Below are 27808 nucleotides of genomic sequence, written 5' to 3' on the forward strand. Positions count from 1 at the left end.
GCTTCTATTGTGAAGCTTCTTCCTCCATCCTTTTTCTGCACCAACAAGTACACTTATACAAAACCAACATCTGAGACAAAGCAAACTGACAAACGTATAACTGCATGTCTTGGTAACTACATGTTCATTAGGCTAACCTCTCATCAGATTCACTGAATGTGTAATACTAGGGTATATCATCAGAATACAGGGCGTTAACCATTCAGCTTGAACTGCCCTGGGAAAATTACCTTCTATGCATTTGTCGGGACTGGCCTCAGTTGTAGTCTTCATATTTGCTGATTAAATCAAAGAAATCCTGGATTCTGGAGAGGCGATTGTTTGATGTTTAGAATCTCCCTGCTGTTGAATAGAGCTGGAGAAAAAAATGGTGCACATGCAAGCATACCAGCAGTAGCTTCAGCAGCATCATTAAACAGAGCACAGCTGATACTCACGCAAAGCATGCACACACCTTTCCTCAGGCATCTTGGTTGTTTCTGAACACTCCCATCTTAGCCTTGGCCTCCAGCTATTCATTAGAGCCAAACCTGAAGCCGAGACCTCACATCAGATCACATCAAAGGTCAGCAGGTTGTTAAATGAAAGGAGACTCATTAGACAAAATGGCACCATTGTTGTTTTGATTTTTTTGCTATTCTTTTCATGAGGTTAAATTAAAAAACAAAACAAACTTAGGTAAAGAAAAGAACTTCCTACGATGAGATGCTTTATGACATTCTCGAATCTTTATTTTTATTTCATATATTCCTTTGCACCTCTCTTTACCTTTCATAGCAACGATCCCCCGGCAAAGTCCTGTTTGACCTTGTGTGTGTCCATCTTAACCTGACGGAGGGAGACTACTTTGGACTGGAGTACCAGGACCAACGAAAGATGACAGTAAGAGACACACACACCCGCACACTATCCTGGTTGTGGTTTCTTTTGCAAGCGTGGTGTCACTTTAGCTCAAAAGCCAAATTTTGCTGCTTTATGGTTAAACTTGAAATCATAAATAGTAGTTGTTTCATGAGCCTGTAGGTCAAACCCAAAAGGAAACTTTAAGAGGATGGTTATTTGACTTACCACACGACTTGCACAGCTTTACATTTAATATCTAAAATGTTTTTTTTACAGTAAACCTTTTTCACTGTGCTTGAGATAATCTTCACTTTGCTAAGTGCCTGAAGGAAGGTCTCCTTCTCTCCTTCCCACGAGTTTATTTTAGCTCAAATCACATGTCTGCACACTCCACACTCAGAGGATGTGATTAGGGCCTGATGTAGTGAGCCTATCTTCCTCTCATCTGCAAGTGTGTAGTACAGACATCACCGAGACTCAGTTTTCCTACCTGCCCCGTACAAGGAGGAGCTGGTTGTCATTGTTTACACACTTGGTGTAAATGCCTGCCTTTGTGTAATTTGCAAATACTGTTGTTTCTTCTGCTGCTCCAGTGTAGCCTACCCATTCATCTATCATTACACACATTCAAATACTTCAGCATAATACATCGAGCTTTTTATGTGTTATCAATAACCTAGATAAAGATATATATCAGAAGTCACTCAGTAAAATATCCTGGTTGTTTTGTACTGACTGGTTTTTGTCTTCATACAAACAGTGTTGAATTGTTCTCTAGTTTCAGACTATTTTGTCAAAAATCTTTTTCTAGGAATAACACAAGGTCAGTCAGGAAAGATTTAGTAAATTGGTCCTAACTAATTCCATCTATGTATTTAAAAAAATAGGCACTTTAGCAAATGGGAAGAAATTGTTTCCAGTTGTTATCAACCGCTGCTGATTTTAAGTGAATCTTTCATGGAAACCAAATCAATCATCAAAATGAATGACGTTCTGAGTAACACAGCTAAAATCCATCCACATGTTTTGGTCAAAGCAGTCATACTTATCCAAATTGTGAATCAGTTCTTAACCAATGTTTTACAGAACCTTTAATATAGCGACATTTGTGGTCCACAGGTGTGGCTGGACCTGCTGAAGCCGACGCTGAAACAGATCAGACGTAAGTATCCTTTAACCATCAAACACATGCAAAGATATTATTGAGAATAAAACTCTGCCAATTCTGTGTGACCATTTAGGACAACAGTGGTAGTAAAATTATTTCTGTCTGGCTCTCTTCTGTATTTTTGTCGCTCCCCCAATCTCTCCCTACTTAACCATATCCCATCATTTCCCTCCTCCAGGCCCTAAAAACACCATCCTTCGCTTTGTGGTGAAGTTTTTCCCCCCTGACCACACACAGCTCATGGAGGAGCTGACTCGGTAGGTCCTCTCAATGCTGAAACCACACCTTTGGGGAGAAGAACTCCTTAAATTAATAGATGTGTTGTTAAGCTTCGATCACATGGCTCTCAGACCTTCAGGGTGGGTTTTAAATATCAGTTATGGTTCACTGCTGTATCCATGACGCTGTGTTACTATACAATATGTTTGTATTTTTTTTTATTGTTTCTCTTGTTCTCAGTCCAGCAGTTTGGCTTCGGTTACAAATTTATATGTACATGCCCCAACATCTAAAAAATGTCAAACTTTAATCTCTCATCTGGGAACCAGCCTCAGGAAAACATTTGTTGTTCCAATCCGTGAGATGAAAGGAGACAATGCCATGGCCACATTTGGGAAAAAGCAGTTTTACTTTTTGTTCATGTGGTTGACTTAGTTTAATCTGAAAGGAATCTCAGACCCCAAGGTTCGTCTGGAGATGGACTTTTGGCTTGTTAACACTAAACTGTTATATGATGTTGGACATTGTCACATTCACAAGGTTTACATTTTCAGGAACCAGTTTCAGGTTTAATTTCATGAAATATGGCCTGGATCATAAACAGTTGACTGCATTGTTTGTTTTTGTTTAAGCTTTTCCAAGACCTCGACAATAAAACACAATCACATAACTGAAACATAAATATGAGCTTTGACCTTCCACATTTTCCCATAGTGCCATGGATCCCTTCAGCTGCCCAGCTGGATTCACTTGAGACAAGAGCAAAGCAGGAAGTGTTTGTCCTCTCATCTTTGATTAGATCTCTTGTTTAGATTTTCATGACATCACACCTCCTCTTTCGCTTCACAGGAAATATTAAACTGTCACTGGGTCTGATTGAGTGTAATTTATTTACTTAAAGCTGGATAAGATATCTATTGTAATATACAATCATTTTGTCGGACTGAAAAGAGCATTTAAAATCTGCAGGATAGCTGTATTTTAATGTAATGTAATAGGAGAGAGCAAACAGGGTGGGCTGCTAGAGCTATTGCATCCCTCCAACGCCTCTGCAAGGTGACAAAATGAATCGTCAGGTCACGTTTCTGTGATTGACTTATTCGCAGATAAACCAGCTCTTCCTGCTGTGTCATAGCTGTTCAACCAGTGTTTAGTGGGCCATCAAACCACGCCTGCTGTCGGCCGTCAAACCACGCCTGCTGTTAACGCCTAACCTCATTAACCACAAATATCTGCAAATATACAGTATTCAGTTCAGAGTTCTGTGGATATTTTCTAATGTTTGGCCTCTCAGTTGGCCTGTTTATGCCACTGATCTCATATTTTCTCAAAATGTGCCAGCTGTCTCCATCATCAAACAGGAAGCCGGCACAGAGGCTTTTTTTCTCCTTTGATTGGCTTGTGCAGTGTCTTAGTGTTGTCAGTGTTTCCTCTGATGGATAGTGTCTGCACATAAATACAGTAGAACAGTTGAAATTTATCAGGCTGTCATTACCCTTTTATGAAATGGACACTAGGCAATAACTGCTGCCACATTATGATGGAGGTTAGGTGCAGTGTACTTAACTGGCATTGCATTGCATTTTCTGATATTCATATACACTAACAGAGCACTTTGATCTGTTAATATCATGAGGTTGCATTCTCCATATCAACTGATATTTCGGTATATAATTGTTGTGGCACTCTGAAATAGTAAAATTGCCTGCTGATGTTTCTCTCAAGGCGAAAATAAAACGGTAAAGAGACTCACGACAGCCTCATTAACTTTATTAGTAATCACACAGTTTTAAAAGGCCTGAATTGCGTATCGCGTAAAAAGCTGATGCGGGCCATTAAGCACACTCGCAGGCACACGCAGGCTCTAGACACGTACTTCTGGCAGCCAATCCAATATTGTACCTATTCAGTAAATAGAAGCTTGGTGAATCAGACTCACAGATCATACTTGTTTTTTCAAATACACAGAAACTAAAAACATAATAATATGCATCAGTAAAAACAGGATTCAGTTGGAATTATACACCATGGTAGATAGCTGGCTTTGGGATCATTTTTTCAACACTCTCTACCCGACAGTGCTGTCTCTGCGATTTCTTGATCGAAATGCAGCTGCATGAACTGGCAACACATAAATGGGTGTGTGTGTGTGTCAACATTTGTGACTGTTTATGAGGCCCCTGTCATGTTTTAAGGTCCAGACTTTATAACGATTAACAGAAAATGGCATTTTGTTAATTAAGGATTTGTTTGCAGTCAGTAAATGCAATGCATCAGCAGTGTGTGCGTGTGTTTGGATAAATGCCAAGAGTCTGGTGGTAATGGAACCGCTTTTCACAATGTCAGCTGTTAGGTATATGGAACATGCATTAACCTATTAACTTTCTCATTCTGTCTTCCGCTTTATACCTTCTTGCTCTCTTCTTTCTCTCCCACTCACTCCCTCTCTTTTTCTTTTGCCAGGTATTTTTTTGCCCTGCAGATTAAACGCGACCTTGCCTGTGGTCGTCTCATCTGCAACGACACCAGCGCTGCTCTCATGGTCTCCCACATCATTCAGTGTAAGTGGAAACCACACAGGTCGGTACATGCATACATCAGTGTGACCTTCAGATACACCACAATTTTACATAATTTACTCATCATCTGAATATGCACCAATATATCAAAGTCCTTTTATTTATTTATTAATTTGTGATGTAGTCATTAATCAAGGCAATTCTTTGAGTTATGGCTCTTTTTCTAAATGTCTTGTCATGTTTGAATAAATCCACATACATCTGTAGAACCACTTCATTAACTTGAAGTGAAGTTTGTGTGTAATGAAGGACAGCTTTCATTGAGGGACTGCCACTCAATCACCAAATACACAATTATCATGTACTGTATTTCTGTTTTGGATAGTAAAGCAGATGTGATGCCCCAAAAAGTGATATTTTTAAAATGTGCCATTCTGCAGCCCTTATTGTTTATCAATATCATCAGTATAATGACATTTGAAGTTTCCCACCTGCTTGTTCACCTCCGTGGCTGTTCTTGTTCAGCACAGTGTATGGAGGACTTATTGAATTCATGGATTAAATTCAGTCTCACACACAGAGGTGTGCTATGGCACCGCCTGCTAAAGATATTGCCCAGTTGCCATGGTAACAATCAGTTCTCACATCTGTATCTGCCATTGGTATAAGGGGTTATTATTGCTATATTACTGAATAAATGGAGAAGCATGCATCAGCACTTCTCATCTCATCAACAGTAGAAGAGACTTAGAATAGTCACAATAGCTATGTAAGACTTAAAATGCAGAGAGGAAAAATAATTTCCTTGCTAAAACTCATTGTCTTTGTCTTTATTTCATCTTCTCTTGACCTCCCCTGTCACTCACGTCTCCTTCTCCCTCTCTGTCTGTATCTCCTTCAGCGGAGATAGGAGACTTCGACGAGACCCAGAGCTGGCAGCATCTCCTCCACAACAAGTACCTGCCCGACCAGGACGCCATCAGGGACAAGATCACCGACTGCCACCGCAAGCATGTGTGAGTCTTGACACAGGCACATGAATATGTACAGATGAAAACATTGAATTGATTTGCATGTGAAGTATTCACTTGTTAGCACTTAATGTGTCTGAAAAAGGGCTAATTTTACATTTTTACAATGATTTTAACGGAATCAAACAACTAATGCTTGGATGTGAGAAGCTGTGCTGTGATGCTCACGTGTCTCTATTACAAAGACATGTCTTCAGTCAAGATAAACATGTCTCTGGGAATTTCACATCATCTTAGTATAGATATTAAAGTAAAATAACAATCAAGGTCAGGTCAACGGTTATAGGATCAGGACCAGGAAATAGCTGCTCAGGATTATCACTGCTTAGACAACAATACTGAGCTGCAGTTTAACCTGACTGGAGATCAGTTTCTTGTGACATGAAGATTTAAGGTGTGAGGAGACTTTTTTTTTCTTTTATACTTTCAATGTACATGCAAGTAATGCCAGTCCGACCCAGAGAGATATTAATCTGTTTATTCAAAGTGCACTTGCAAACACACACACACCCATAACAAAATTACACCCAGATGCATACATCTCTCGCCCACAGAGATGTTTATCCCTTTAACAATTGTTCATGTGCACATACACACACTTTTAATCTCTTGCCCACAGAGGTGGCTATCAACAAACATACGGCTGGGCACTCCCTCCGTACCCCTGGCACCACACACAGACACACACACTCGAATTTTCATTCATACAATAGCTGTGTTTTCCTTGTTGTGGTCAAATGCATTTCCATGTTTGCCGGAGCTGTAAATTCCACTAAGATCCATGGGTGAACACAGAACGACCAAGCTCATAATTTTTCATAGTGACACTCTGTGCCACACATCCCGTTTCCTTCTGTGTGCTTCTGCACTCGCTCTCCCTTTCCCTCCTCGCTCACCAACATAGGAAGGAAGTGGCTAATTCAGCAGCTCATACAGGAAACAGGAAGCTATTTTAAGATTTTTTTTGAGGAAACTAATTGTTTTGGTGGTCGATTTCTTCCCTCCCAAAGTGGGCACCTCCAGCTGATCTTGTATTTTAAGACTGTTTGTTGTTTCATGTCCTGCACAAGGTCATGTCCACCATCTGGCCCATACACTACAAACAATGACATGTGACCACATGGTGAGAGGTACTTATTAGCCACATGAGCAAAGATGAATGATTTATTACATGGTAGAGTGCGATGAGTTGCTACTTGAATACTATGCCGATTGATGGATAATTACTGGACTGATTGATCTTTTTCCTCCACAGTGGGCAGACACCGGCAGAGTCAGACTTCCAGCTGCTGGAAATCGCTCGCCGCCTCGAAATGTACGGCGTTCGTCTGCACCCGGCCAAGGACAGAGAGGGAACAAAACTCAGCCTGGCTGTGGCGCACACTGGGGTTCTGGTTTTCCAGGTGAAACCTTGCTTCGAAAAGTTATACAAGGGGTTGTTTGGCCTGCAAGAATAATTTTAGTGCCACATTTATATTCTTGACCTGCATATTTTCTACCTCCCAATGGTCCCAAACTCTCTTTGGGTTGTCTCTCTGATTTTTCTCCTGCATTTTCAAGAGTGCTAAGATGTTGCGAATTTAGCTGATATGACAACTTGGTTAATTGGTTCATGAAGTTTTGTGGTAAGCCTCCACCCAGCTGAGCAGGGAAGAAGAATGTACCGTGTGGAGGTTTGTTTTGGGAGTGGTGAATGTATTATTTTGTGATTAGAAGTTACCAAATCGAGTTGATGTAAAACTGTGTGCTTTGGGCCCATGTTTAAGCACACTCTCTCATCATTACTTTTGTGTGATGGTGAATTTTTCATGAATAATAACCATATTTTCACAATGTTGTCTCTTTCATTTAGGGGTACACAAAGATTAACGCTTTTAACTGGTCCAAAATTCGGAAACTCAGCTTCAAACGGAAAAGATTCCTGATCAAGCTGAGAGCAGACCCAGCTGTAAGTTTCCGTATTCTGTTCTTTTTCTCTTTGCTTTCCTTACATAAAATTTTGTGTCTCTTCTTCCCTTCACCTCTGTTCATTTCTGCCTTTGCTTCCTGCAGCAGAACGCCCACCATGACACACTTGAGTTCGCCATGGCCAGCAGGGATTGTTGTAAGATCTTCTGGAAGATCTGCGTTGAGTATCATGCCTTCTTCAGGCTCTTTGAGGAGCCCAAGCCCAAGCCCAAGCCCATCCTCTTCACCAGAGGATCCTCATTCCGGTTCAGGTCAGAGAATCGAAGCAGAGGATCGGGAACAACTCTTGACTTGTCTTCTTAATTGATATTTTATACGTATATGTCTTTCTGTGTTTCTACCTGCAGTGGGCGAACTCAGAAGCAAATCATTGATTATGTGAAAGACTCAGAGCTCAAGAAAGTCCCATTCGAAAGGTGAAGCTTCATTTTTGTTTAATTGCTGCTCGAGCAACAAAAGCACAATTGTGGGAGATCGGCGCAACCTTCGCCAGCATCCTTCACATTTACAGCAATTACTGCTGCAGCATTGAAATGAACTGGCAATCATGTTTTGTGCCCTGCCTTTTTCAGGAAGCACAGTAAGATCCTGTCCAACAGCAGCATGTCCCCCCAACCTGCTTCCTTTAGATCTCAAGTACCAAAAGAGGTAATACAATTTTTAGTTTCCCCTTTTATTCTTTCACTTATTTATTGCAATTATGCTCCCTTTTCTTTTCTTGGAAGATTTGTACACATTTATAGGCACTTTTGGTCTGTTTTTAATAGCTCACTATCTCGCTATTTAAATCTAGAGCTGCTCTGCAGCCAAAAATACAAAGCTGTTTTTCTCCAGAGCAACTCCGGGGAGAGAAAGTGTGTGTGAATGTGTGCTTTCTTTAAAGCTGTTCCCGTAAATAACAAATGATTCAAAGTCAGTAAGTCAGTTAAAAGAGCTGTTTTAAAAAAAAACACACAGCTTCTCTTCAACCCTCTCCTTCTCTCCACCTTAACCCATTACTCCCTTCTCTTTTTACTCATTTCTCATTTGCAGAATGCCATTTCTATTCCATTAGTGGACCAGGCTGATTCAGCCCAAACAGGCCATCAAGCTGAATCCAATGGTATAGAGGAGCTGCCACTGGTCACAGCCTCCGCCAATGGTTTTCAAGATATACCAGCAGCACTCGGCTCAGGCCCCATTCAGTCCAGACAGAACCACCATGTCAGCGGATCAGCGCCAGAGCAGCAGCTCCTCAACCCAGGTCCATCCTGCAGGGCACACAAGGGCAGCAGCTCCTCTATTCCTTATATAGACTGCAGCGATATAGACAGTGAATGTGATGTGACAAAGAATGGTAGAGCTATCAGGGGCCACAGCAATGCAAATGACAGCAATGAGGATGAGCCTGCCGCATATGATAGTAAGCATGAGGGTAGTATTCACAACGGCAGACAAGTTGGGAGTCTGTTTGGGGCTGTAAATGGGTTTTACCATACCAATCACCAGGGGTTGATGCAGCAACATCAACAGCAGAGCATTCTGGGAAACAGGAACCATGTAGATCAGGCTCCAGTGGCAAACAAGTTAAATCTGAGTCACGAGCTAAAGGATGATGAAATTTTAAAAAATGGAGGTTCGTTTCATGGCCGCTTTCCCCTCCACAGCACGCTGTTGGATGAGATCTTTCAGGGTAGTGACCAGCGAGCTTCTGCCATAGGTCGACCATTAGGAACCGGCACTCGCAGTCAGTGCTCCAGCCCAGTGATCAGCAGCTTCCACCCCCGCACAAACTCGCTCAGTCACGCCGAGATGACCAACAGTCATGCCCAGACTCGCTCAGGTTCACGTTGGGATGACGGCGGGCATTATTTCACTAAACGCCCAGGAGCAGTTCCAGTGGAAACTCCCACTGTCCCACCGTCATCCCACCCAACGAACCACTATGGCAGCTACTCCCCAATCACCTCGAACCGCACGCCACCACATATGACCAAACCGTATAGCAACAACAACATAAGGAACCGTTCTGATACCGATCCTTTTATTCTCAGCCAGCTTACATCTACTCCCATCCATCAGCCTCATCACCATGGGCTGCACACCCAGGCCCCCTGTTCTGCTCCCATGGAGCGAAGGATGATCATAACTAATGGAAATCATGTTGGGAACTTCATGGCACCAGGTCAGGCAAGATCTAGTCCAGTGCAGCAGTTATTTGGCCGTGAGGGAAAGCCAAACTCACAGAACAATCTTAACAAGCCAGTCCAGATGATCGACGGGTCCACCAGTAGTGGCACTGACACCAGCGACACAGAGTCAGACACTGGTAGCAGCGCATACAGCCAGCCCTTAATGTACGGCAACCCCGCTGCTGTCAGCTCCTTGAATTCAGTCAACTCCAACGGCGTGATTTCTTCCCAGCTGCCTCATCACAAGTTCTCCTTTGGGAATCTGCAGCTGGGGGAGGGGGAAGACGGTGAGGGAGAGGATGAGGGTTGTTACCGCTTTAATGAGCAGGATATAGGCGGTCGTGTTTTTAGCTGTTGAGAGGGATTGGTATCACAACTAATTGAGCCTGAAGTATAATCCTGTTATGTAGGAATGGTAACATCTTTATTTAGCATAAAATAGATAAAGCTGGTTTTATCCTCCTACCATTCCTGCTATGATTTGAATATTGACTCTTTTTACACTAATTTAGCTGCGGTACACTAAGAAACATATTAAACAGCATATTTTGGGATTTTTTTGTTTACTGTGAATAGAAACACATTCACTTTCTGACTGAAAGATGAAGCTATCAAAAGGAGAATCAACTAAAAGCCTTGAGGCAATTTGTCCTGCTCTCTGTAAAAAGACAGAGGAATGAGCCGGGCTCATGCTTGAAGGGAAACCTTCTTTACGATGTGCCATAAATGAAAACTGTAGGAGCAGAGAAATGGAACAGTTTCTTGTTGGGAATTTGGTCATAGATATTTAAATGTGTAGATGTAGTTTTTGTGAGGAAGACATTCCCAGAGTTCTTCCTCCCAGTAATTGTTTAGCATTGAGATAGGTAGGAGCTCACTTTTACAGAGCTAGACGATGCTGAAGTGAGACATAATTAGATTTCTAGGTGGCATTGATTTTAGGTGAGATGTGGATTGTTATCTGGATCTGCTGCCTTGTGGAATAGACTGTTTGTCGTTACAAGGTTCCCTATTTTTAGTTCCCTGAGGTAGCATACTCACTGAAATCAAACTTTTCTCATTATTTGACTTGTCTTGTGCAATAGAAGGGCTTTAAGATAATAAGTGGTGTTTATTAAGGGATTTCAATGGGAGGTGATGGAGTTTTAAAGGGAAACGGGGACACAGTTTGTAAAGCAATTTAGGCTGTCTCAGACCTATAGGGATAATAAAAAATTATCTACTTCCCTTTGATTGTACAGTGTATTGAATGCTATTTGTAGAGGATGGATTATACTTAGAATAATACACTTGACGTGTAGAACAATGTGTTTCATGTGTAAACTATTTGGATCTGTTGAGGGAGGAGTACCGAAGCTACTGTTCAGTCTGCCTTTTTATTCGGTTTTGGCAAAGCTGAAGTCCTTTTCTTCAGAGCACTTTTTCGTACTTAGAGTTTCTGTCTGTCTGTTGTGGGCAACTTGCACTGTAATTTGGATGTTTGTGGTAGAAACTTTTGCTGTTAGTCTCTTTTGTATTCGCCATTAGTGGTGACTAGATTTGTAAGTTTAACTATTTGGGAAGCAACATTTCTATTTGTATTTTTGATAATAACTGATGCTCCTTGTGCATCTATATTTCTACTTCAGATTAATTATTTACTTCACGTCTGCGGGTGTTTATTTCTTTCTATTATCTTTCTTCTTGATTTTGTCACTTTTACACATTCGCACACAACTGATAATCAATCAAACTCACCCAGCTGTTGTCCCTAACAAAGCTGTGATCCATTCATAGTTCTCTGCTATGCTTGGCTTGGCCCTTGGCATGCACTACTTCCAAGCTACAAAAGGTAACGTGCTGTTCTCTGTTGTTCTCTGAAAGCTGTTTGCTCTTCTGTTACGACACTGTTTATTGAAGATGTGCTGGCCTCTCATTCCCATCACTGTCATTTGCTGGCTGTCTACTCACCGCAACACACTATTTTGTTCTTGCTGCAAAACAAAATAAATGATAAATAAATAAATGAAAGGACAGACATTTAAATTTAGGCTTGGCCACAAAGCTCCTGGAAAGGACGATGCTTTTTTTGTACTGAAGTTCAGTTGGCTGCTCTGCCTCAAAAAACAAAAACTGAATTTTCTGTATTTTCCAAATAGTTTTTCAAAAGTCAAAAAGAAATGATTTTCGGCCTTTTGATTATAAGTAAAATTGTGCTAATCTAGTGATTCGACATTTTATCATCAGGGCAAAATCTTTCTCACACTGGCTTATAGGCACATACCTCCAAAGCTCTTGGCATTCATACGGTGAATGTTGGCATCCTAACATGCTATAGTATGATTGTGATTATGACAAACATAATATAAGAATAACAGCATCCTAATATCAGCTCGATAAACTTCTCTCACTTTTCTCCTGGCTGTGTTGTTGGGAAATACAGACATTGCCATGAGTTAATGATTTAGTAATTATCCTATAGGAATATGTTGCTGGCGGATATCTTCCACACCTTTCTATATTTGGAATGGCTTACAAACTAAAGATGCTTATAAATGATGGACTAAGTGAACTGAATTGAATAGCTTGTCATTGTACATGAACATTACTGCAAATTGTGCACCAATTTCAGGAGCTGTATCTGAACTTTTTGCCCTAAAACCCAGAGGTCCAAGTCATGAGGTGGCCTAACTCAGACATAATGTCATCAAGGTTTTATCATCAGCAACCTTATCTTTTCTCAGAGCTGTTTCTTCTTCCTGAAACAAATGTTCATTCTTTGTAAATGCACTGTTTTGAAGCATGTTTTTTGGGAGGGGTGTTCCCCAACACTGTTTTCTCACCACCTTCTCCTACCTGTTCTGAATGCATGTTAACCAGACAAGTCCCTGCTTTTCTGTCATTCTGCTCTGCTTTTTCTCACTTTTTCATGCAATGTTTCTGTCATAGCGCTCAAAATGGTTTGAAATGTTGGAGAGGCTTTAGGTGCAGTAAAACAAAAAATGTTTAGGCTTACATTTTTCCAGACACACACTCCTATCCACATCTTGTGGGATGGCTTACAGTTTTCACGCTTTTCTCATTGCTGCACCCTCATGATTAATTAACTGCACTCTTCTTTTTTTATATATATATTTAAAGTCCATTTGTGTTCTGCCTCAGGTCTTCTCACTGACAAGCACAAGTACAAAACAATGGCAGACTCAACTCCAGTGCTCTTATATAACACAGACTGGGATGGCGAAATTAGACAGACATAAGTAAAGTTAAGCTTAATGCAAATGTAAGTGCAAAAAAGATATAATTGAGAGACATGGTGTTTGCAAGGTGTGAAAGGCTGAGTATAGTCAGATGATGGACATACACATAAAAGATACATACTTGAATACTGGATTTGAGTCTACCTTGTCTTCCCTTTCACTGTCACCAAATAGCACTTGCAGCAAGTCACTTACATTAAGGCTTTTTTGTAATGTTAACAAGCTGTACATACAGTAACATACTATAAATTGTGGTTTTGTACTGTAATTTGGATGTTTTTGCGGTTACTCACAGCCAAAGTTGGAAAATTTATAAAAATAGTGAAAATGACTGAAGCTTTTCTGCTTCTCTTTTACACACTCTGTGAAAATGTGATCGTGTTTGGGTGTTATTGGGCTGCTGGAAGTAATAGGTAGATATTTTTCTCACCACAGGAAGTTACACCTAGCATCAAGAAATTGAATGAATGAATAAAAACCTATTTTTAATAGCTGGCTGTTTTCCCCATTTTAAGTCTTTATGCTAGGTGAAGCTAACCAGCTGTCCCCTGCAGTTAAAATCAGATTGTTAAAATGCTATACATTGGCTTTTCAGCATCACATCTGCTTCTCTTTGTGTTTACATTCCTCTGACTGACTGACTGCCTTCTTTTGAAGGGATAAACTGGCATTGCGGCCGTTCTCATGAATGGTGGCAGTTTTGGTTTGCATGTCCTGTAGCATTTACTCGATTTCCCATGATGCATGCCAAAGCTGTTGCACGCAGCATTTGATGTGTGATGGGCTTTGTAGCAGCCCTAAAGCTGAAAATGATGCTAAACACTGGACATGCAGAGGTCAAACTGCTGATGAACAACTGCCAGTAGTCTTAATATTCCTTTACAACAGAAAGGCACTGATGATCATTTTTCTGCTAACGCACACTCATTTTATAGCCACTCACTTGTTTTCTGACATGCTTGTAACACTTTGTATTTCTACACACCTGTGCTTTGTGATTTTCATCTCAAAACACAAACTGATTTTTTTTTTCTTCTCTGGTGGTTTTTTCTTTATCCTTCATCTCTCTTTTTTAACACTGTAACTGATTGTGAGCACTAGTGTCAATAAAAAAAAACCTTATGTGTTCGATGAAAAGGGGGCTCAAGAATTTTCTGTAGATAGAACCAGTGTCCAGCCACCTCTCACACATCCACCCAATACACCGTGAACCTGCTGCAACCCATGAGTTGTGTTGTGTTGTGTTAGTGTAGAGTGGTGATTTTGTGTTTTGGTATTCAGTGTACACATTCGTTTCTGTCTGTTTCATGTTTTTTAGCTTCTGTTAGCTCACTTTTTGTGGTTTTAGCGTGAAGTTGTTGTCTCTGTGGTGGTAAGTTCTTTTTATAGCGCCCGTCACAGATCTGCACTCAGTGGTTGCCATGGTTTTACCCATGATCCTGTTTGGTCTATAACAGTGGACTCTTTGGAAACTTTGCACCTGGGCAAGTATACGGTCACAACTTGTAGTAGACCTCTGTAGTGACTCTAGCTATGAAGTAGCCCTTTCCCTTTTTATTCTTCTGTTTAGATGATTAAGAACAAGTTGCATCAATTTATTTCAACTACAGACAGACCAGACTCCAGTTAAAAAACAGATGATTTTAGGTGTCACTACTCACCAAGCTATCTTTTAGCTCAAGAACAATGTGCCTATAGTGCATTGCAAGGGAAATGGAAAAATTTCATAAAGCATTCATAAACTGTCGTCTAGAATTCTAGGAAAAATATATTGGGAGATGTATTGACAGAAAATGAATTCAGGTCATCAAGTAGCTGTAGTTTTTCAAGCAAAATTGAAAAACCTTTTAGTATGTGTAACTGCATTATTTGTTTTTCCTACCCTTACAATACACAGATCCACAAATAAACGGACTTTTATCATCTGTAGCTCCCTACTAACCATGTATTTAACATTTATTCTTATATCTTTCATGTCTCTCATCATATTTTAGATGTCGACCCAAATAGATGATGTAGCCTTGCTCAAATTTGAGGGGTTGTAGCATTTTTGTCATGTGGTGACCTGTTGGAACATAATAGCTGCTCATTTTGGGTCCTGACTCATAGTTCATGATTTATTGTGTAGGATCTTCTACCCATGAAATTCACTGCCATATTGGGTGAGCACAATTAGAGTTGGCTTGTATTTTCAGCCTCTAAATGTTTGAAATATTGAAAAAGGCAGCTTGGTAAATTGAGTAACATTTTCCCAAAGAAATAATAAAAATGTCACTGAAAGAATTAAAGGACAAGGAAGCTGGATGCACAGTCGCAGTGGATTTCATGAAAGTAGCTGAACAGTTTCATACAGTACAACCTGAATCTGCATTAACGCCATCTCTTATCCTCTCCAACCATCTTCTCTATTATCTCACTCTGTTCCTGTCCCCGCCTCCCTCCCCCTTCCATTTTGCTATTCTCCATTCCCGCCCCCAGGAAGCCCTGCTTCAGACGACTCGCCACTGGGAAGTCCCCACGTGATTGTTAATGGCAGCGGCTCAGTAAATGGGCAGGGGATTGGTTGCACAGGTGTCCTGGGTCCAGGTCAGAGTCCTGAGGGACGGCAGCTGTCACCACTCACCAGCCCGCTGCTCACTGAGGCCGGATACGTTCGCAATGATGATGAGGACGAGGCGAGGAGGAAGGTGAGTATATAGATAGGGAAATGTTGGAAATCTTAATCCTTTGTGTGATCCTGCAGTGAATCATCAATCAACCGTGTCTCAGCTCGTATAAGGCTTTGAAGGATCCCACGTCAGAGCCATTTCCTGTTAATCATGAACACCAAACTCGATTTAAAAAAATTATGATAGATCAAGAAAAACGTATTCATAGGCTATCTATCATATATCCTAACTACAAATCTTTATGGGGAATTTAATAGATGCTGGTAACTCTGATGTTATCCATATAAATCTGAAAGGTGAATATTGTAGCATTGGAACCTCAGCTTTTAATGTCCTGTGCACATGAATCAAAAACATATGCTCTTGATTCACACTTCAAATGTTCAAATCAACCAACATTCATTGTAAAAATTAAGCATTTCATGAAAGTTCATTCCAAATTAGTTTCCTGATTTATATTTTGGGATGTTGGGTTTTTATTTGTCGAAAACTAAAGGTTAGATTTGATGGATGATATTTTGGTTTGTGTCCAGAAGTTTCCCACAGATAAGGCCTACTTCATCGCCAAGGAGCTGTTGACCACAGAGCGGACCTACCTCAAAGACCTACAGGTCATCACAGAGGTGAGGATTTTCGAAACATCTCTGCCTCCTGTGCAGATGTGCAAACAGCAGCAGACGCTACTCTGGCTCAGAGTGCAATAGACGTAATTCCAACTGTGTGAAGACAAGGAGCATGTCTGGCCAAGTGTAAACACATATCCTGAAGAACACAGCCCAGAACATCACAGCACGCAAAGAGACAGCGAGCTGAGCTTATGCTCTTTAAAGCATCACTTATGGGAATACAGAGTCAAAACTGGTTATATCAGAGCCTGGAGTTTTTGGTCTTTTTAAAAGAGCTGAGATCAGCATCTGAATCTTTTAAAAGCCAAAATACATGAGGACAAGCAGCTGAGTTCTGTCTTTTCATTTATTTATTACATTTTTTTCATAAATGAAAATCAAAAACTGATGGTGTTTTTGGCATTTGATTTTATTATTATATTGTGTTACTAGACGCATTTCCGCACACTGTGCCAGTTTAGTTACCACAACTCGAGGCTGAGACTCACCATCCAAAGCTTTATGAGGATTTTTCTCACTTTGGTCAGATATCTGATGGAAATACAACTTTGAACATAACAAAGTTCTGCGTTTTGTTTTGTTCACAAGAATGCATCCCATGTTGTTACCCTTCTCAGTTTAATCTAGCAAACTTCTGATTGTATCTTATTTGTTCTTTAAGGCCACAGACACTTTTTTTTTAAACCTCTTAAATCAACACATTCACAAACACGCTGTCCTGACTACAGGTATGATGGAGCAGTTTAATGTGGTTCAGACTTTGTCTTTCAAAATTCAAGCACCATCACAATAATATTCTGAAGCCGACCATAACTTGTACCCTCAATGTGAAGGGGACAGTAATATCATATTCCTTTTCTCTTGTATATATTTTTTCTCCCTCTCAGCTCTTTTTCTTCTCAACAGTAGTTTCCACCCTCTTTGATGTGGAAGGAAGGCGTGCACTGCACTTTTTTAAAAACCCTCTTAAATATTTTCTTTGGCTGGCACTGCTGAGGCCTGAGCTCCCACACCAACCCCTCCCATCCCCTCCTCCCTCTCCTCTTTGTCACCCTGCATATCTACCAACAACTCCTGCTGTGAAACAGCAGGACAACCCCGTCAGAACTGTGTGGGAATGACTCTGAAGGAGAATATAACACCTCTGTGTCAGAGGTTGTGGTTTACCTGCTTGGGGGAACAAGGATCGTGGTGTGTCTGTACTCTCTGATAGGGTTGCCTTGGTGCAAATAAATATTGTTGTGCTTTCAAGTCACTCATTCTGATCCATACCTGGGGTCACAACAGGTACAAGTACTGTGTGTGGCTCCATTCACGTCATAGCTATGATGACAATTTCTTGTCTTAAAGTTTTTTTTTTATTTTTTTAAAGGAATAATTCATTTTACTGTAGCTCATCTTCAAAATGATGGCACCATCAATTATTTCCACAATTTTCATAAATTATTCTAACTTTCATTCTCAGTAATTTGAATAATAATACTGTTTATAAATAAAAGAAAACAGTTTCACATAATAATTTCCAAAAGCTCTAAAGGCCCATTTGTTTTCCCAGACAAAGCAGAGCAGCAAATTGCCAGAACCATGAAGCTGGAACCAGATAACTTTAGTAATTTGAGAAAAATGGCTGATTGGAATAGTTATCATAAAATGCAGATTTGTATTGATCAAGTAATTTACTTCTTCACCATTAATTAGTGACTTGTGGATTCCTAAAGCTGAAATATGTTGTAAAATGAGATAATCCTGGACTAAACATTCATTCCATAATGAGAAAAATTACTAAGAATGTCTATTTCTATCTCTGTTTGGTTGTGTGTGTCCTCTATAGTCCTTCCAGAGTTTTGTGGGGAAAGATGAGGTACTTCCTGACTCTGTGAAGAATCTGATTTCTGCCAACTATGATCCAGTCTACAAATTTCATCAGGGATTCCTCAAAGAGGTGGAACAGCGGCTTGCACAATGGTCAGTGTCTGGAATTCCCATTCAGAAAACTGATGGCTCAGATAGCCCCTTTACATTCGTCAGACATTTGCATTTGTTAAATGGCACATTTTAAATTTAGACAACGAGCTGAAGCTCAGTTTGTCATTTTAAAAACATGAAATTTATATGTCTCAGTTTAAAAAATCTTACAGATGTCATTCAAATTCTACAGCAAAACTAAAACAAAATAACAAAGAATAACCTGATTAGTGTTGAGCAAAAGCAAATACAGGCTGAGTGAAAAACAAAGAATCTCACTGCATTGTTGGGTTGGCCTCTCAGTCGTATTGTGTTCAATCAGCTGTTCTCATCGGACATCTGAAGGATCATGTTTCACAAAGACACAAAATCAGACTTTGGGGATGAACCAAAACCCTGGAAACTGGAGGAAGATTAGGTTTCTGTTCTACAGGAAATGTTTGCAACAGTACAAATCAATTTTATGTCACATACCAAGATTACCATGTGCTATTTTAAGTCCACAAGAGTAACAAGGTGACATGGAAACAGCCTAAGTCCTTTCTGGGAAGATAAATGGGTTAATGGAAGAGTTCTCTGTGTGGTGTTCAAAACATGATCCTGCCCTGACATCTACTGGTGAATAAAAGTTACTGCACATGAAAACATTTAGAAAAAAATTCTCTGGTCTGTGTGGCAGGGAGGGTCGCTCCAATGCCCACATTAAAGGAGACTACCAGCGAATTGGAGACATTTTACTGAAGAACATCCAGGGTCTGAGGGTAAATATCTCCCTTGTGTTGTGGTTTTCTTCAGCTTTGTCCTCATTTCAAGATAACAGCAGTTTAAAATATAACGGCAGAGGAGTTTTAATATATTTCTTGTGCTCTGTCCCTCCTCTCTTGTTTGGATCTGCAGCAGTTAACAATTCATCTCCAGAAACATTCAGAGTGCCTGGTTGAACTGGAACGGGCCTGTAGGTATGTGGATGATACAGAAGGTCAAATATATATCTCATGAGTAAAACTTTGGATGAATGCTGGTGGAAATGCTAAGAAAAGTGGCCCAGGTTGTTGAAGGCAAAAATGTCATAACATCACTTATTCACCTCTGATCTTCAGGTCCAGTCGGAAGGTGGAGACTGTCTGTCGAGACTTTGAGCAGCAGAGGGTTTGCTACCTGCCCTTTAACATCTTCCTCCTGCGTCCTCTTCATCGCCTGCTGCACTACAAGCTCATCCTGGAGAGGCTTTGCAAGCACTACCCTCCGACCCACGAAGACTTCAGGGACTGCAGAGGTACAGGAAAGGGTGTACTCGGGTGCATTTGTGGGTGAACATGGCGCTTTGTTTTACCCCTCTCACCATCTCCACATTCATGCCCTCCTGTCACCTTCAGCTGCCTTGGCAGACATCTCAGAGATGGTGCTGCAGCTTCAAGGTGCCATGATGAAGATGGAGAACTTCCAGAAGCTTCTAGAGCTGAAGAAAGATCTGACTGGCATTGACAACCTCGCCATCCACGGCAGGGTAAGACTTGTTAAATGTATTTTCTGATGAGAGGACCCTTGTGTGCTTTGAGAGATTACAAGTTTGGCTAAAGTTCTTTTGCAATACCGACAAAGAAGGACACATTTAATTATGTATTCATCGTTGATATAATTATTTGTTATGGTGTTTTTGTTGCAGGAGTTCATCAGGCTCGGCTGTCTCAGCAAGCTCTCAGGGAAGGGTCTTCAACAGCGAATGTTCTTCCTGGTACGACCCTACAGCTGCTCTTTTCATTTAAGAATATATAATATAGGTGATGGCGAGAAATTAAGCCTATTCTTCCCTCCTTTTGCCTTCCCCTCAGTTCAGTGATTCCTTGGTGTACACCAGTCGAGGGATGACTCCATCCAACCAGTTTAAAGTTCATGGCCAGCTGTCCCTCTATGGCATGACGGTAAAATGCTTTTTGATGCACTGATATTGAAAGTGGTTCCAGATTTGAAGCGATGATGGATTTAACAGCTTCTCCTCTATAATAGAATAGATTTGTGTTCATTTTTGGCAACACAGTGGAATAGTGGTTCGCACTGTTGCTTCACAATAAGAAGGTTGCAGGTTTGGTTCCCAGCCTGGGGGCTTTCTGTGGGGAGTTTGTATGTTCTCCCTGTACTCCAGTTTCCTCCCACCGTCCAAAGACATGCATGTTTCGGTAAACTGGTGACTCTAAATTGTCTGCAGGTCTGAGTGTGAGTGGTTGTTGGTGTGTATTGGCCCTGTGATGGACTGGCAACCTGTCCAGGGTGACCCCACCCTCACCCAGTGTGAGCTGGGATTGGCTCCAGCACCCCCCCCATGACCCAGAAACAGAAAATGAATGTTAGTTTTTAAAAGTTAAAATAGGTCTCAAGAGTGATGTGTGTGTGAACATTGTGTGTGTGGGTTTCATGATGCTCTGTGTGCTTTTGCAGATCAGGGAAAGTGAAGAGGAGTGGGGAGTCCCTCATTCCTTCACCTTGTTTGGACAACGGCAGTCTGTGGTGGTGGCAGCCAGGTATCCATAAACACAGATACAGCTCAATTCAAAGAGATATTAATGAAAAAGAAATGGGTGAAAATAAGAACAACAACCAACAAAGTATGCTTGTTTCTTTTGTCGAAACTTTTGCTCATCCATAATGAGCAAATGTTTCTCAGAATAACAGTTTTAAAGATTAATGCAGGTCAGCCTCATTAAAGATGGATCTCCTTTCCACAGGACTCTGCCACAGTTTTTTGTTCTCTAATTAATTTGGGCCGTGTGACCTAGTTTCCATTCAGCGGTTCAGTGACTGTGGGAAAAATTCAAATTTAGAGATAATGTTGACATATTTCTCTCATTTACTGTCAAGTTTGTGTGATTAAATTGACAAAATGAGATTGATATTAATGAAAAGACGAACATTGATTATTTTGCCTGTTTTCTCTGTGTTCAGCTGTGCGTCAGAGATGGAGCGGTGGGTTGAAGACATCAGGATGGCAATCGACCTAGCAGAACAGAGCAGCAGTCCCAGCACTGACCTGCTCTCCACCAGCCTCCCTGACAACAGTAAGTCAGCCTCTCTCTCCATCTGCGTTTGTTTCTTTGGGATGGATACTGACTTTGTTTTGCTGCTCTATTCTGCCAAACACCAAGTCATAAACAGAGCCTTTCAGGATTGCCTGGGACTCTGTGGGAACCAGGAAATTGGACTAGTGGATTCATCATGAAAATAATCTGGAAATAACCAAAGTTTGCTTTCATCTCTGTCAGATGAGGGTGACTAACCTAACGTTTCCTCTGTTCAGGGAGGGAAATGGACCCATCCCTACAGAGAGGCATAAATGTCCAATTCCCGCAATTCTCTTCTTTCACTTTTACAAACAGCAGCTTTCAGCTCACCCAATGAATGATGTCACAGAGTTATTTCAGCCAGTCTTTCATCTTACTTTTAATGTCACCTGATATATGTAGGTCCTTTGTCTAGCTGTCAGCCCACATTTCTCATCATCTTTTTCCTCATTCTTTATCTTAAATACCTGTCACACTGTTCAATGAGGTGACTTTCACTGTGACATCCCTATTGTCCCTTTGCTGAATCACCTGCTATGAAAATTTTTAATTCATGAAGTTAAAGAGTATCGATTTACAAGTGACAACAAAACGGTGATTTTGCACCTTTCAGCACCGTCTTTATAGCGTCTTCATTTTTAGCTATGATAAATCTAAAAATGCCACAACAGGTTTTACTGCAAATATTAATCAAGTACAAATGATTATACTCATCTAACAAATGCCGAAGGCAATCTGCTGCAAAAAAGCAAGCAAATCAGGCCTTCTTTACTTTACAGTAAAGTTATCCAACAAAGAAGACTGGAAATATTCACTTCCATCTGTAGCCAATTAAAATGCAAAGCATTAGCCTGTTGATTTCCAAATGTTGTAGAGCTGATGCCATAAAAACCCCACAATGTGTTCATGTTTGATTACCAGAGCTGCTGGAGGACAGTGGAGCTGAGCAGGAGTCGGAGGAGGAGCTCTGCAGCTCTCGCTCATCTCTAGAGCGCCAGGGTCACCGTGGCAACACTACCGTTCACGTCTGCTGGCATCGCAACACGAGCGTATCCATGGTGGACTTTAGTGTGGCCGTGGAGGTACCACCCTGTGTGCTATGTGTCTCCGAACACACTCCTCTCTCCACACATCACTGTCCCGTTCTCCCTCTCTTGTCCTGCAGCTGTGGACTCCACGTGTCTCTTGTTGTCCAGTTTGTGTTGTCTCCTCTGGTCTTCTTCTCTACAGGCAAAGGACCATCACCTAAAGTCCTTTGTCTGACTTCTCTTCTCCTCCATCTTTTCTACCTCTGTCTTCCTGTCTCTTAATCTTCTATTGCCACCTCTGTCCATCCACATTGGACACTAGTCCAGCCAGTGAGTTGATGAGGCTCTCAGCTGACGTCAGTCCCCCGAGTCTCTGTCCTTTAGTGGCACCTGCTGGAGTAGAGAGGTACTGCAGCTGCCTCGTGATCCCTGTCAGGAAGTTAACCTGAGATTTAACTGCAAAAATATGCTGAAATATAGATTTCCATTTAACTTTAGCACAAAGTCCTGGTAAACAGAAGTATTGGCTGTTAAATCTGTATTGTTCCCCTCCTACCAAGCAAAGGATCAGTGATTGTGGCATGGAATGAGACACATGGTTTTCCTTCTCTGTCTTGTTTATTTCCAGAACCAGCTGTCAGGCAACCTGCTGAGGAAGTTCAAGAACAGTAATGGCTGGCAGAAACTCTGGGTGGTCTTCACCAACTTCAGCCTCTTCTTCTACAAGTCACATCAGGTCAGACACCGAGGAATGTGCTGAAATGTAAACAGTAGAAATGTGTTGGGGGGAATTTTTATTTTGTTGCTGCTCTCTTTGCTCCGCCTGCAGGATGACTACCCGCTGGCCAGCCTTCCTCTGCTGGGCTACTCTGTCACCGTCCCGTGTGAGTCAGAGAACATCCACAAAGACTACGTCTTCAAACTCCACTTCAAATCCCACGTCTACTACTTCAGATCAGAGAGCGAGTACACCTTTGAAAGGTATCCAGTGATGGGGAATGGTCTCTTTCCTTCTTATACATTGTTTTACCTTCAGTAAGAAGAATTCTCTGGGTTGGAATGAGCACATGCTCTTGATTTATTTCACCATTGACTGTATTTTGTGCAATCGATCGTGTCTCTAGGTGGATGGAGGTGATCCGCAGTGCAACCTGCTCCACCAGCCACTCCACCAGGAAAGACCTTTACTGATGAATCTGCACCTTTTATCTCCCTTTGCCCTCCTCCTCTGGGTGAGGATCTGGACTTCAAACAGCACAATCTCTTTATTATACCCACTCAGATCAACACTAATTGATACCTCTAAAAAGCTGAATCACACGCGTCACTCAGAGGTCCTTCCACTTCAGCGCCTGTTGCCACCCACCCTTCTATTACACGCTCAGTGTGTGATCAGAGGCCGTGATGGAAGTCACCCACGGTGTATGAAATAAATGTCATTTTTCTTTTTTCTGTGCCAGACCTTTCCTGACTAAGTGTTTATGTTTGTGCCTTTGAGTGATGTCCACACACACACAGATTTTACACCAAGAACAGCCCTGTTTACAGTCAGGATTTTATATTTATCATAAGACTCATGCAAATACATAGTTTTTGGGACACTGAAATATGAGTGTGTGCACCATTTAGTGTTACCTTTTCAGTTTCCTTGGTGATAATGTCCTAAATAAACCTGTAACGTCATCCATTCGGGGTGGTTTTAAAAATGTACATATATAAACTTGAATAAAAGATAAACCAGGATTTATACATGTATGTGGAGATCTGTGTGCATTTGAACAAACTCATGGTGAGTATCTATATATAATTTGATGAGTTAATGTGAGAAAACATCCATGTTTTCCTTTTTGGACGGTGCCTATTTGTACAGTACTTTGATACACTGTGAATTGTTCCTTTGTCTCTTCATGTTTTCCTGTAAGTTTTGTGTCAAAGAATAGAATTTCCTCCAAACTGCTTCCAGCGCCAACAGACATTTCACTGGTTCACTGCCAAAAACTTTGTCTTTCTTTTTTCCCTCCAGGTTGCTCGATTTTACTATTAAATAAAGATGAAAAAAAAGATTGTTTTCATAAGAAAAAAAATGAGACAACTCAGAAAGTGATGCTGTTCATTTTTACTTGAGTTTTTTTTTTTCTTTTTACATATTATCACAAGTTCAAAAATGTTCAGGGACAAGTGATCCTGATGGCATTCAGCTGAAAAGGATGAATATCTGCATGCTCTTTGAAACAGTTTTGTTGGTTTATCATTTCACTGTCAGGAACTACAAATGAGCTCATTTAAATCAAGAACACCGTGAGAAAAAAAATAGTTGCAGATGATTTCTTAACAATGGTATGTTGTGTTTTTAAAAGAAAGGAAAATAGGGCATTTGCACTTTAGGGTGCTCTAACAATAAATATGTCATCCATATTGTGGGAAACACAAAATAGAAGCTCTCTACATTGTCGTTTTGTGTTTTTATATGAAAATAGCTTGCATGTCTGATCCAGAGAAACAGGAAAGCTCATCAGCGTCGAGCTTCTCTGGCCACATACTGCAGGCCGTGATCTCCACATGAGTCGTAGCTCTCATAGCAGGGCAGGGAGGGCCAGTCTGACGGGTGGGTGTCGGTGCTGTAGAGGAAGGCCTCGGTGATGCTGCCCGGTGGCTGCGCCTCCTCTCCCTCCGTCCTCCGCAGCCACCGCATCACCTCCACCCTCACCGCAGTCCTCTGATACAGGGAAGGCACGCTTTCAAAGTCATCCAGGAAGTTCAGCATCCTGTCGTCCACTTTGTAGATCTCCCCGTGGACTCGATGACCTTGGCCGGGGATGTTGAGCAGGAAAGGGATGTTGTACTCGCCAGCGATGACCAGTGGGTATTTCTCCACCGTGAGAGCTGAGGCGAGAAACTCCGCCTTCCCGTTCGTCCCGTTCAACAAGCGAAAGTAGTTTGGCTGCCCTTTCTTCAGGGTGCCATAGACAAAGATACGAGACATGTGGAAGCAGGAGGGCGAACAGATCTGTGATGCCAAGCAAGGAAGAGGTGTTAAGGATGAGGATCAGGCCAGTCTTACTCTTATTTCAGCAAATTTTGTGCAAACTTGGGAGCTCTCAATTTTCAAAAGCAAACGTGGGGAAATAGGAAAAAGCAGCAACAAAAATTAGTAACATTCAATTTCTTATGTGAAAATTGAATTGACACGTTTCTAAATGTGGATGATTTCCGGTTTAAGTCACTCATGTAGCAGACACGAAGGTCGGTCTGTTTTCACGGCGATAAGCAGTCGAGCTGCTCAGTTTAGTCTGAAGAGGAGAGGGAGCCCGTCAAACAGAGTCCCAGGGAAAAGGGTCCACATCCCGGATCCTGCTCCAGAAAGCGATCAGAGGAGAACAGCCTTACCAGGACGAGGCTGTAGAAGACAGGACGGGTTCTGCACAGCGAAAGGAGAAGTGTGTTTTGGCGAAGAGCTGCGGAAGGTAAACACTCCAAGGCGCAGATCACTGCACGCATGCGCAGTAAGCAGACCGTGAAGCTCCTGCAGAACAGATGGAGCTGAAGTCCATCCGATAAGAGTTTCTCAACACTGAAAGACCAATAAAACACAGACAATCAAAAGGAATATAATCGTCACATTTCTGTTACCAATCATAAACTTGGCAAACATTTCTCCACTTTATGGCCTTCATAAGGAGTGTCGTAAACAAAGTAGTTTTAGGCATCTTTCTTTTAATCTTTAATTAATGAAAGATTTGAATGCTGGTGTAAGCATTTGGTCTGAGCCAGTTGTGTTCTCTCTCCTCTCCTCCCCTTCCTGGCTGTAAAGCTCACAGCTGTGGAGAACTGATGATGAGTACACCAGTCAGCGTCTCCATAAAACACTGCTCTGCCTTTCTGAGAGCAACCAAGGCAAAGGTGACAAAATGGCTGTGGCATTATATGGAGAAAAACTGACATCAGACTGTTTCACTGTTTGCTGTGATTCTGTGAATTTGTAGGGGAGTGACAGGGTCCAGGTTCAAGGGCCCTGATCAGACATCAATACGAGAGCCAGGTAACCTGTACTGGCACCAAACAGGTCAGAATGACCAGCAGAGTGAAGCACACCACACACACATAGTGTCGCATAACCAACATGGTCAGAGTTCAAGACGGGGGAAATTGAGAAACATTTTTCCCCTTCTTTGGAAGCAGTGATGGCCAAATGGTCAGGGAAACAGGATGAAGCCCTCCCTCCCAATGCACACACAGAGCCTGTCTTCAGTACAAAAAGGAATGTCATCTTCTGTTTGCTTTTGTCTCTGGCCACATTGTTAGCAGGGCCGCTGTGAATAAAGAGATTCTCCCATCCGACACCTCACCTCACTTAACAGAACTGAAATATTGCAAGACCATTGCAGCCGAGCAAATGATTGAAAAGAATCATGCAAAAGGTTTGAAATTTCATTACTGAGCTCAGTACTTCTTTAATAGCCGGATAGAATTGGAGCCAAAAGGACAACCGCCTCATTACTGTCCATTTCAGTCAGTTTCAGTGTCCATACTGGATCCCAGTAAACACATAAAGGTTATTACTGTAGCTTAACAGAGCAGAGGAGAGATCTCATAAAAATTAAGTGGAAGTCGTCTCAAGGGACAAGAGTGTTTCCTCAAATGGACTCTGTTAAAGACAGCCTGACTCACCCTGCAGCTCCAACTGTATGCTCTTCCTGAGGTGAAGGGGGAAATAACTTGGCCGGGAGTTAGAGCGCATCCATCTTTGCTTTAACAGACACTTGACATTTGGGTTAAAAGGAAAAACAAACCTTGACTTTGGCAGATCCAAGAGAAAACACTGATTCTGCCTTCTTAAAAACAAAACAAAAGAAAACTAAATCTTCAGTTCAAAGGCTATGATGATTTATCTTTTCAAAAAAGATCCAGTTATAACAAACTTTGCTAACTAAGGTGCTAAAAAATAAGATTGAAAGGATGATGAGGGGGGTGAAATGTAATTGCGTGACATCCATTTCTTTCTATGTAGATACCGTATCCATTTATTAGTTTAAATCTTTGTGAAAACTTTTGTTTTGATGATTTCACAACCAGATTTATTCCACTACTTTCTTTTTGAGGCCATGAACACGAATCATGAGCCTGCATGTGTCAACAATGTATTTTTAGGTGTATTTATTTTAAAACTGAGTATGAAAACTAGTTACCACAAGAATAAATAAAATAAATTATGTGAATTAAATTTCAGTGTAAATCCAAAAACTCATTTTACAGACGTCGCTTTGTTGATGACGCCAGATGACGTCATCGCGCTCGCAGCCTAGCAG

At 41.3% G+C, this 27808-nt stretch overlaps 2 protein-coding genes across 3 annotated transcripts in view; one reads left to right on the top strand and one right to left on the bottom strand.

Annotated features, from left to right (window-relative positions):
- Window positions 1–23963, top strand: part of LOC115056520 (FERM, ARHGEF and pleckstrin domain-containing protein 1-like) — a 42743-nt gene extending 18780 nt beyond the window's left edge. Inside the window, exons 3-28 of one of the 2 annotated variants that reach the window (XM_029523026.1) lie at window positions 778–882; window positions 1963–2005; window positions 2190–2268; window positions 4694–4791; window positions 5651–5765; window positions 7036–7183; window positions 7633–7728; window positions 7833–7999; window positions 8096–8164; window positions 8321–8396; window positions 8781–8991; window positions 15637–15845; window positions 16361–16450; window positions 18285–18418; window positions 19098–19179; window positions 19316–19377; window positions 19519–19694; window positions 19795–19925; window positions 20085–20153; window positions 20251–20340; window positions 20855–20937; window positions 21359–21471; window positions 22396–22556; window positions 23131–23238; window positions 23332–23483; window positions 23627–23963. In XM_029523026.1, the coding sequence (XP_029378886.1) occupies window positions 778–882; window positions 1963–2005; window positions 2190–2268; window positions 4694–4791; window positions 5651–5765; window positions 7036–7183; window positions 7633–7728; window positions 7833–7999; window positions 8096–8164; window positions 8321–8396; window positions 8781–8991; window positions 15637–15845; window positions 16361–16450; window positions 18285–18418; window positions 19098–19179; window positions 19316–19377; window positions 19519–19694; window positions 19795–19925; window positions 20085–20153; window positions 20251–20340; window positions 20855–20937; window positions 21359–21471; window positions 22396–22556; window positions 23131–23238; window positions 23332–23483; window positions 23627–23693 (2934 nt within the window). In that variant the 3' untranslated portion in view covers window positions 23694–23963. The remainder of the gene's footprint in view (window positions 1–777; window positions 883–1962; window positions 2006–2189; window positions 2269–4693; window positions 4792–5650; window positions 5766–7035; window positions 7184–7632; window positions 7729–7832; window positions 8000–8095; window positions 8165–8320; window positions 8397–8780; window positions 8992–15636; window positions 15846–16360; window positions 16451–18284; window positions 18419–19097; window positions 19180–19315; window positions 19378–19518; window positions 19695–19794; window positions 19926–20084; window positions 20154–20250; window positions 20341–20854; window positions 20938–21358; window positions 21472–22395; window positions 22557–23130; window positions 23239–23331; window positions 23484–23626) is intronic. The other variant, XM_029523034.1, reaches the window with a different exon arrangement.
- A 640-nt stretch (window positions 23964–24603) lies between these two features.
- On the bottom strand, window positions 24604–25980 carry LOC115056545 (gamma-glutamylaminecyclotransferase B-like). Its single transcript, XM_029523070.1, has 2 exons — window positions 25890–25980; window positions 24604–25509 (listed from the first exon to the last, which is right to left on the bottom strand). The coding sequence occupies exon 2, from the start codon at window positions 25483–25485 to the stop codon at window positions 25015–25017; it is 471 nt and encodes a 156-aa protein (XP_029378930.1). The 5' UTR covers window positions 25486–25509; window positions 25890–25980; the 3' UTR covers window positions 24604–25014.
- Window positions 25981–27808: the final 1828 nt, after the last annotated feature.

The sequence above is a fragment of the Echeneis naucrates genome, chromosome 2 (assembly GCF_900963305.1).
Source record: "Echeneis naucrates chromosome 2, fEcheNa1.1, whole genome shotgun sequence".
Lineage (NCBI taxonomy): Eukaryota > Metazoa > Chordata > Actinopteri > Carangiformes > Echeneidae > Echeneis > Echeneis naucrates.

Bases quoted from the DNA above. Each gene is read 5' to 3' on its own strand.
- LOC115056545 (XM_029523070.1), bottom strand. From the start codon at position 25,485: ATGTCTCGTATCTTTGTCTATGGCACCCTGAAGAAAGGGCAGCCAAAC.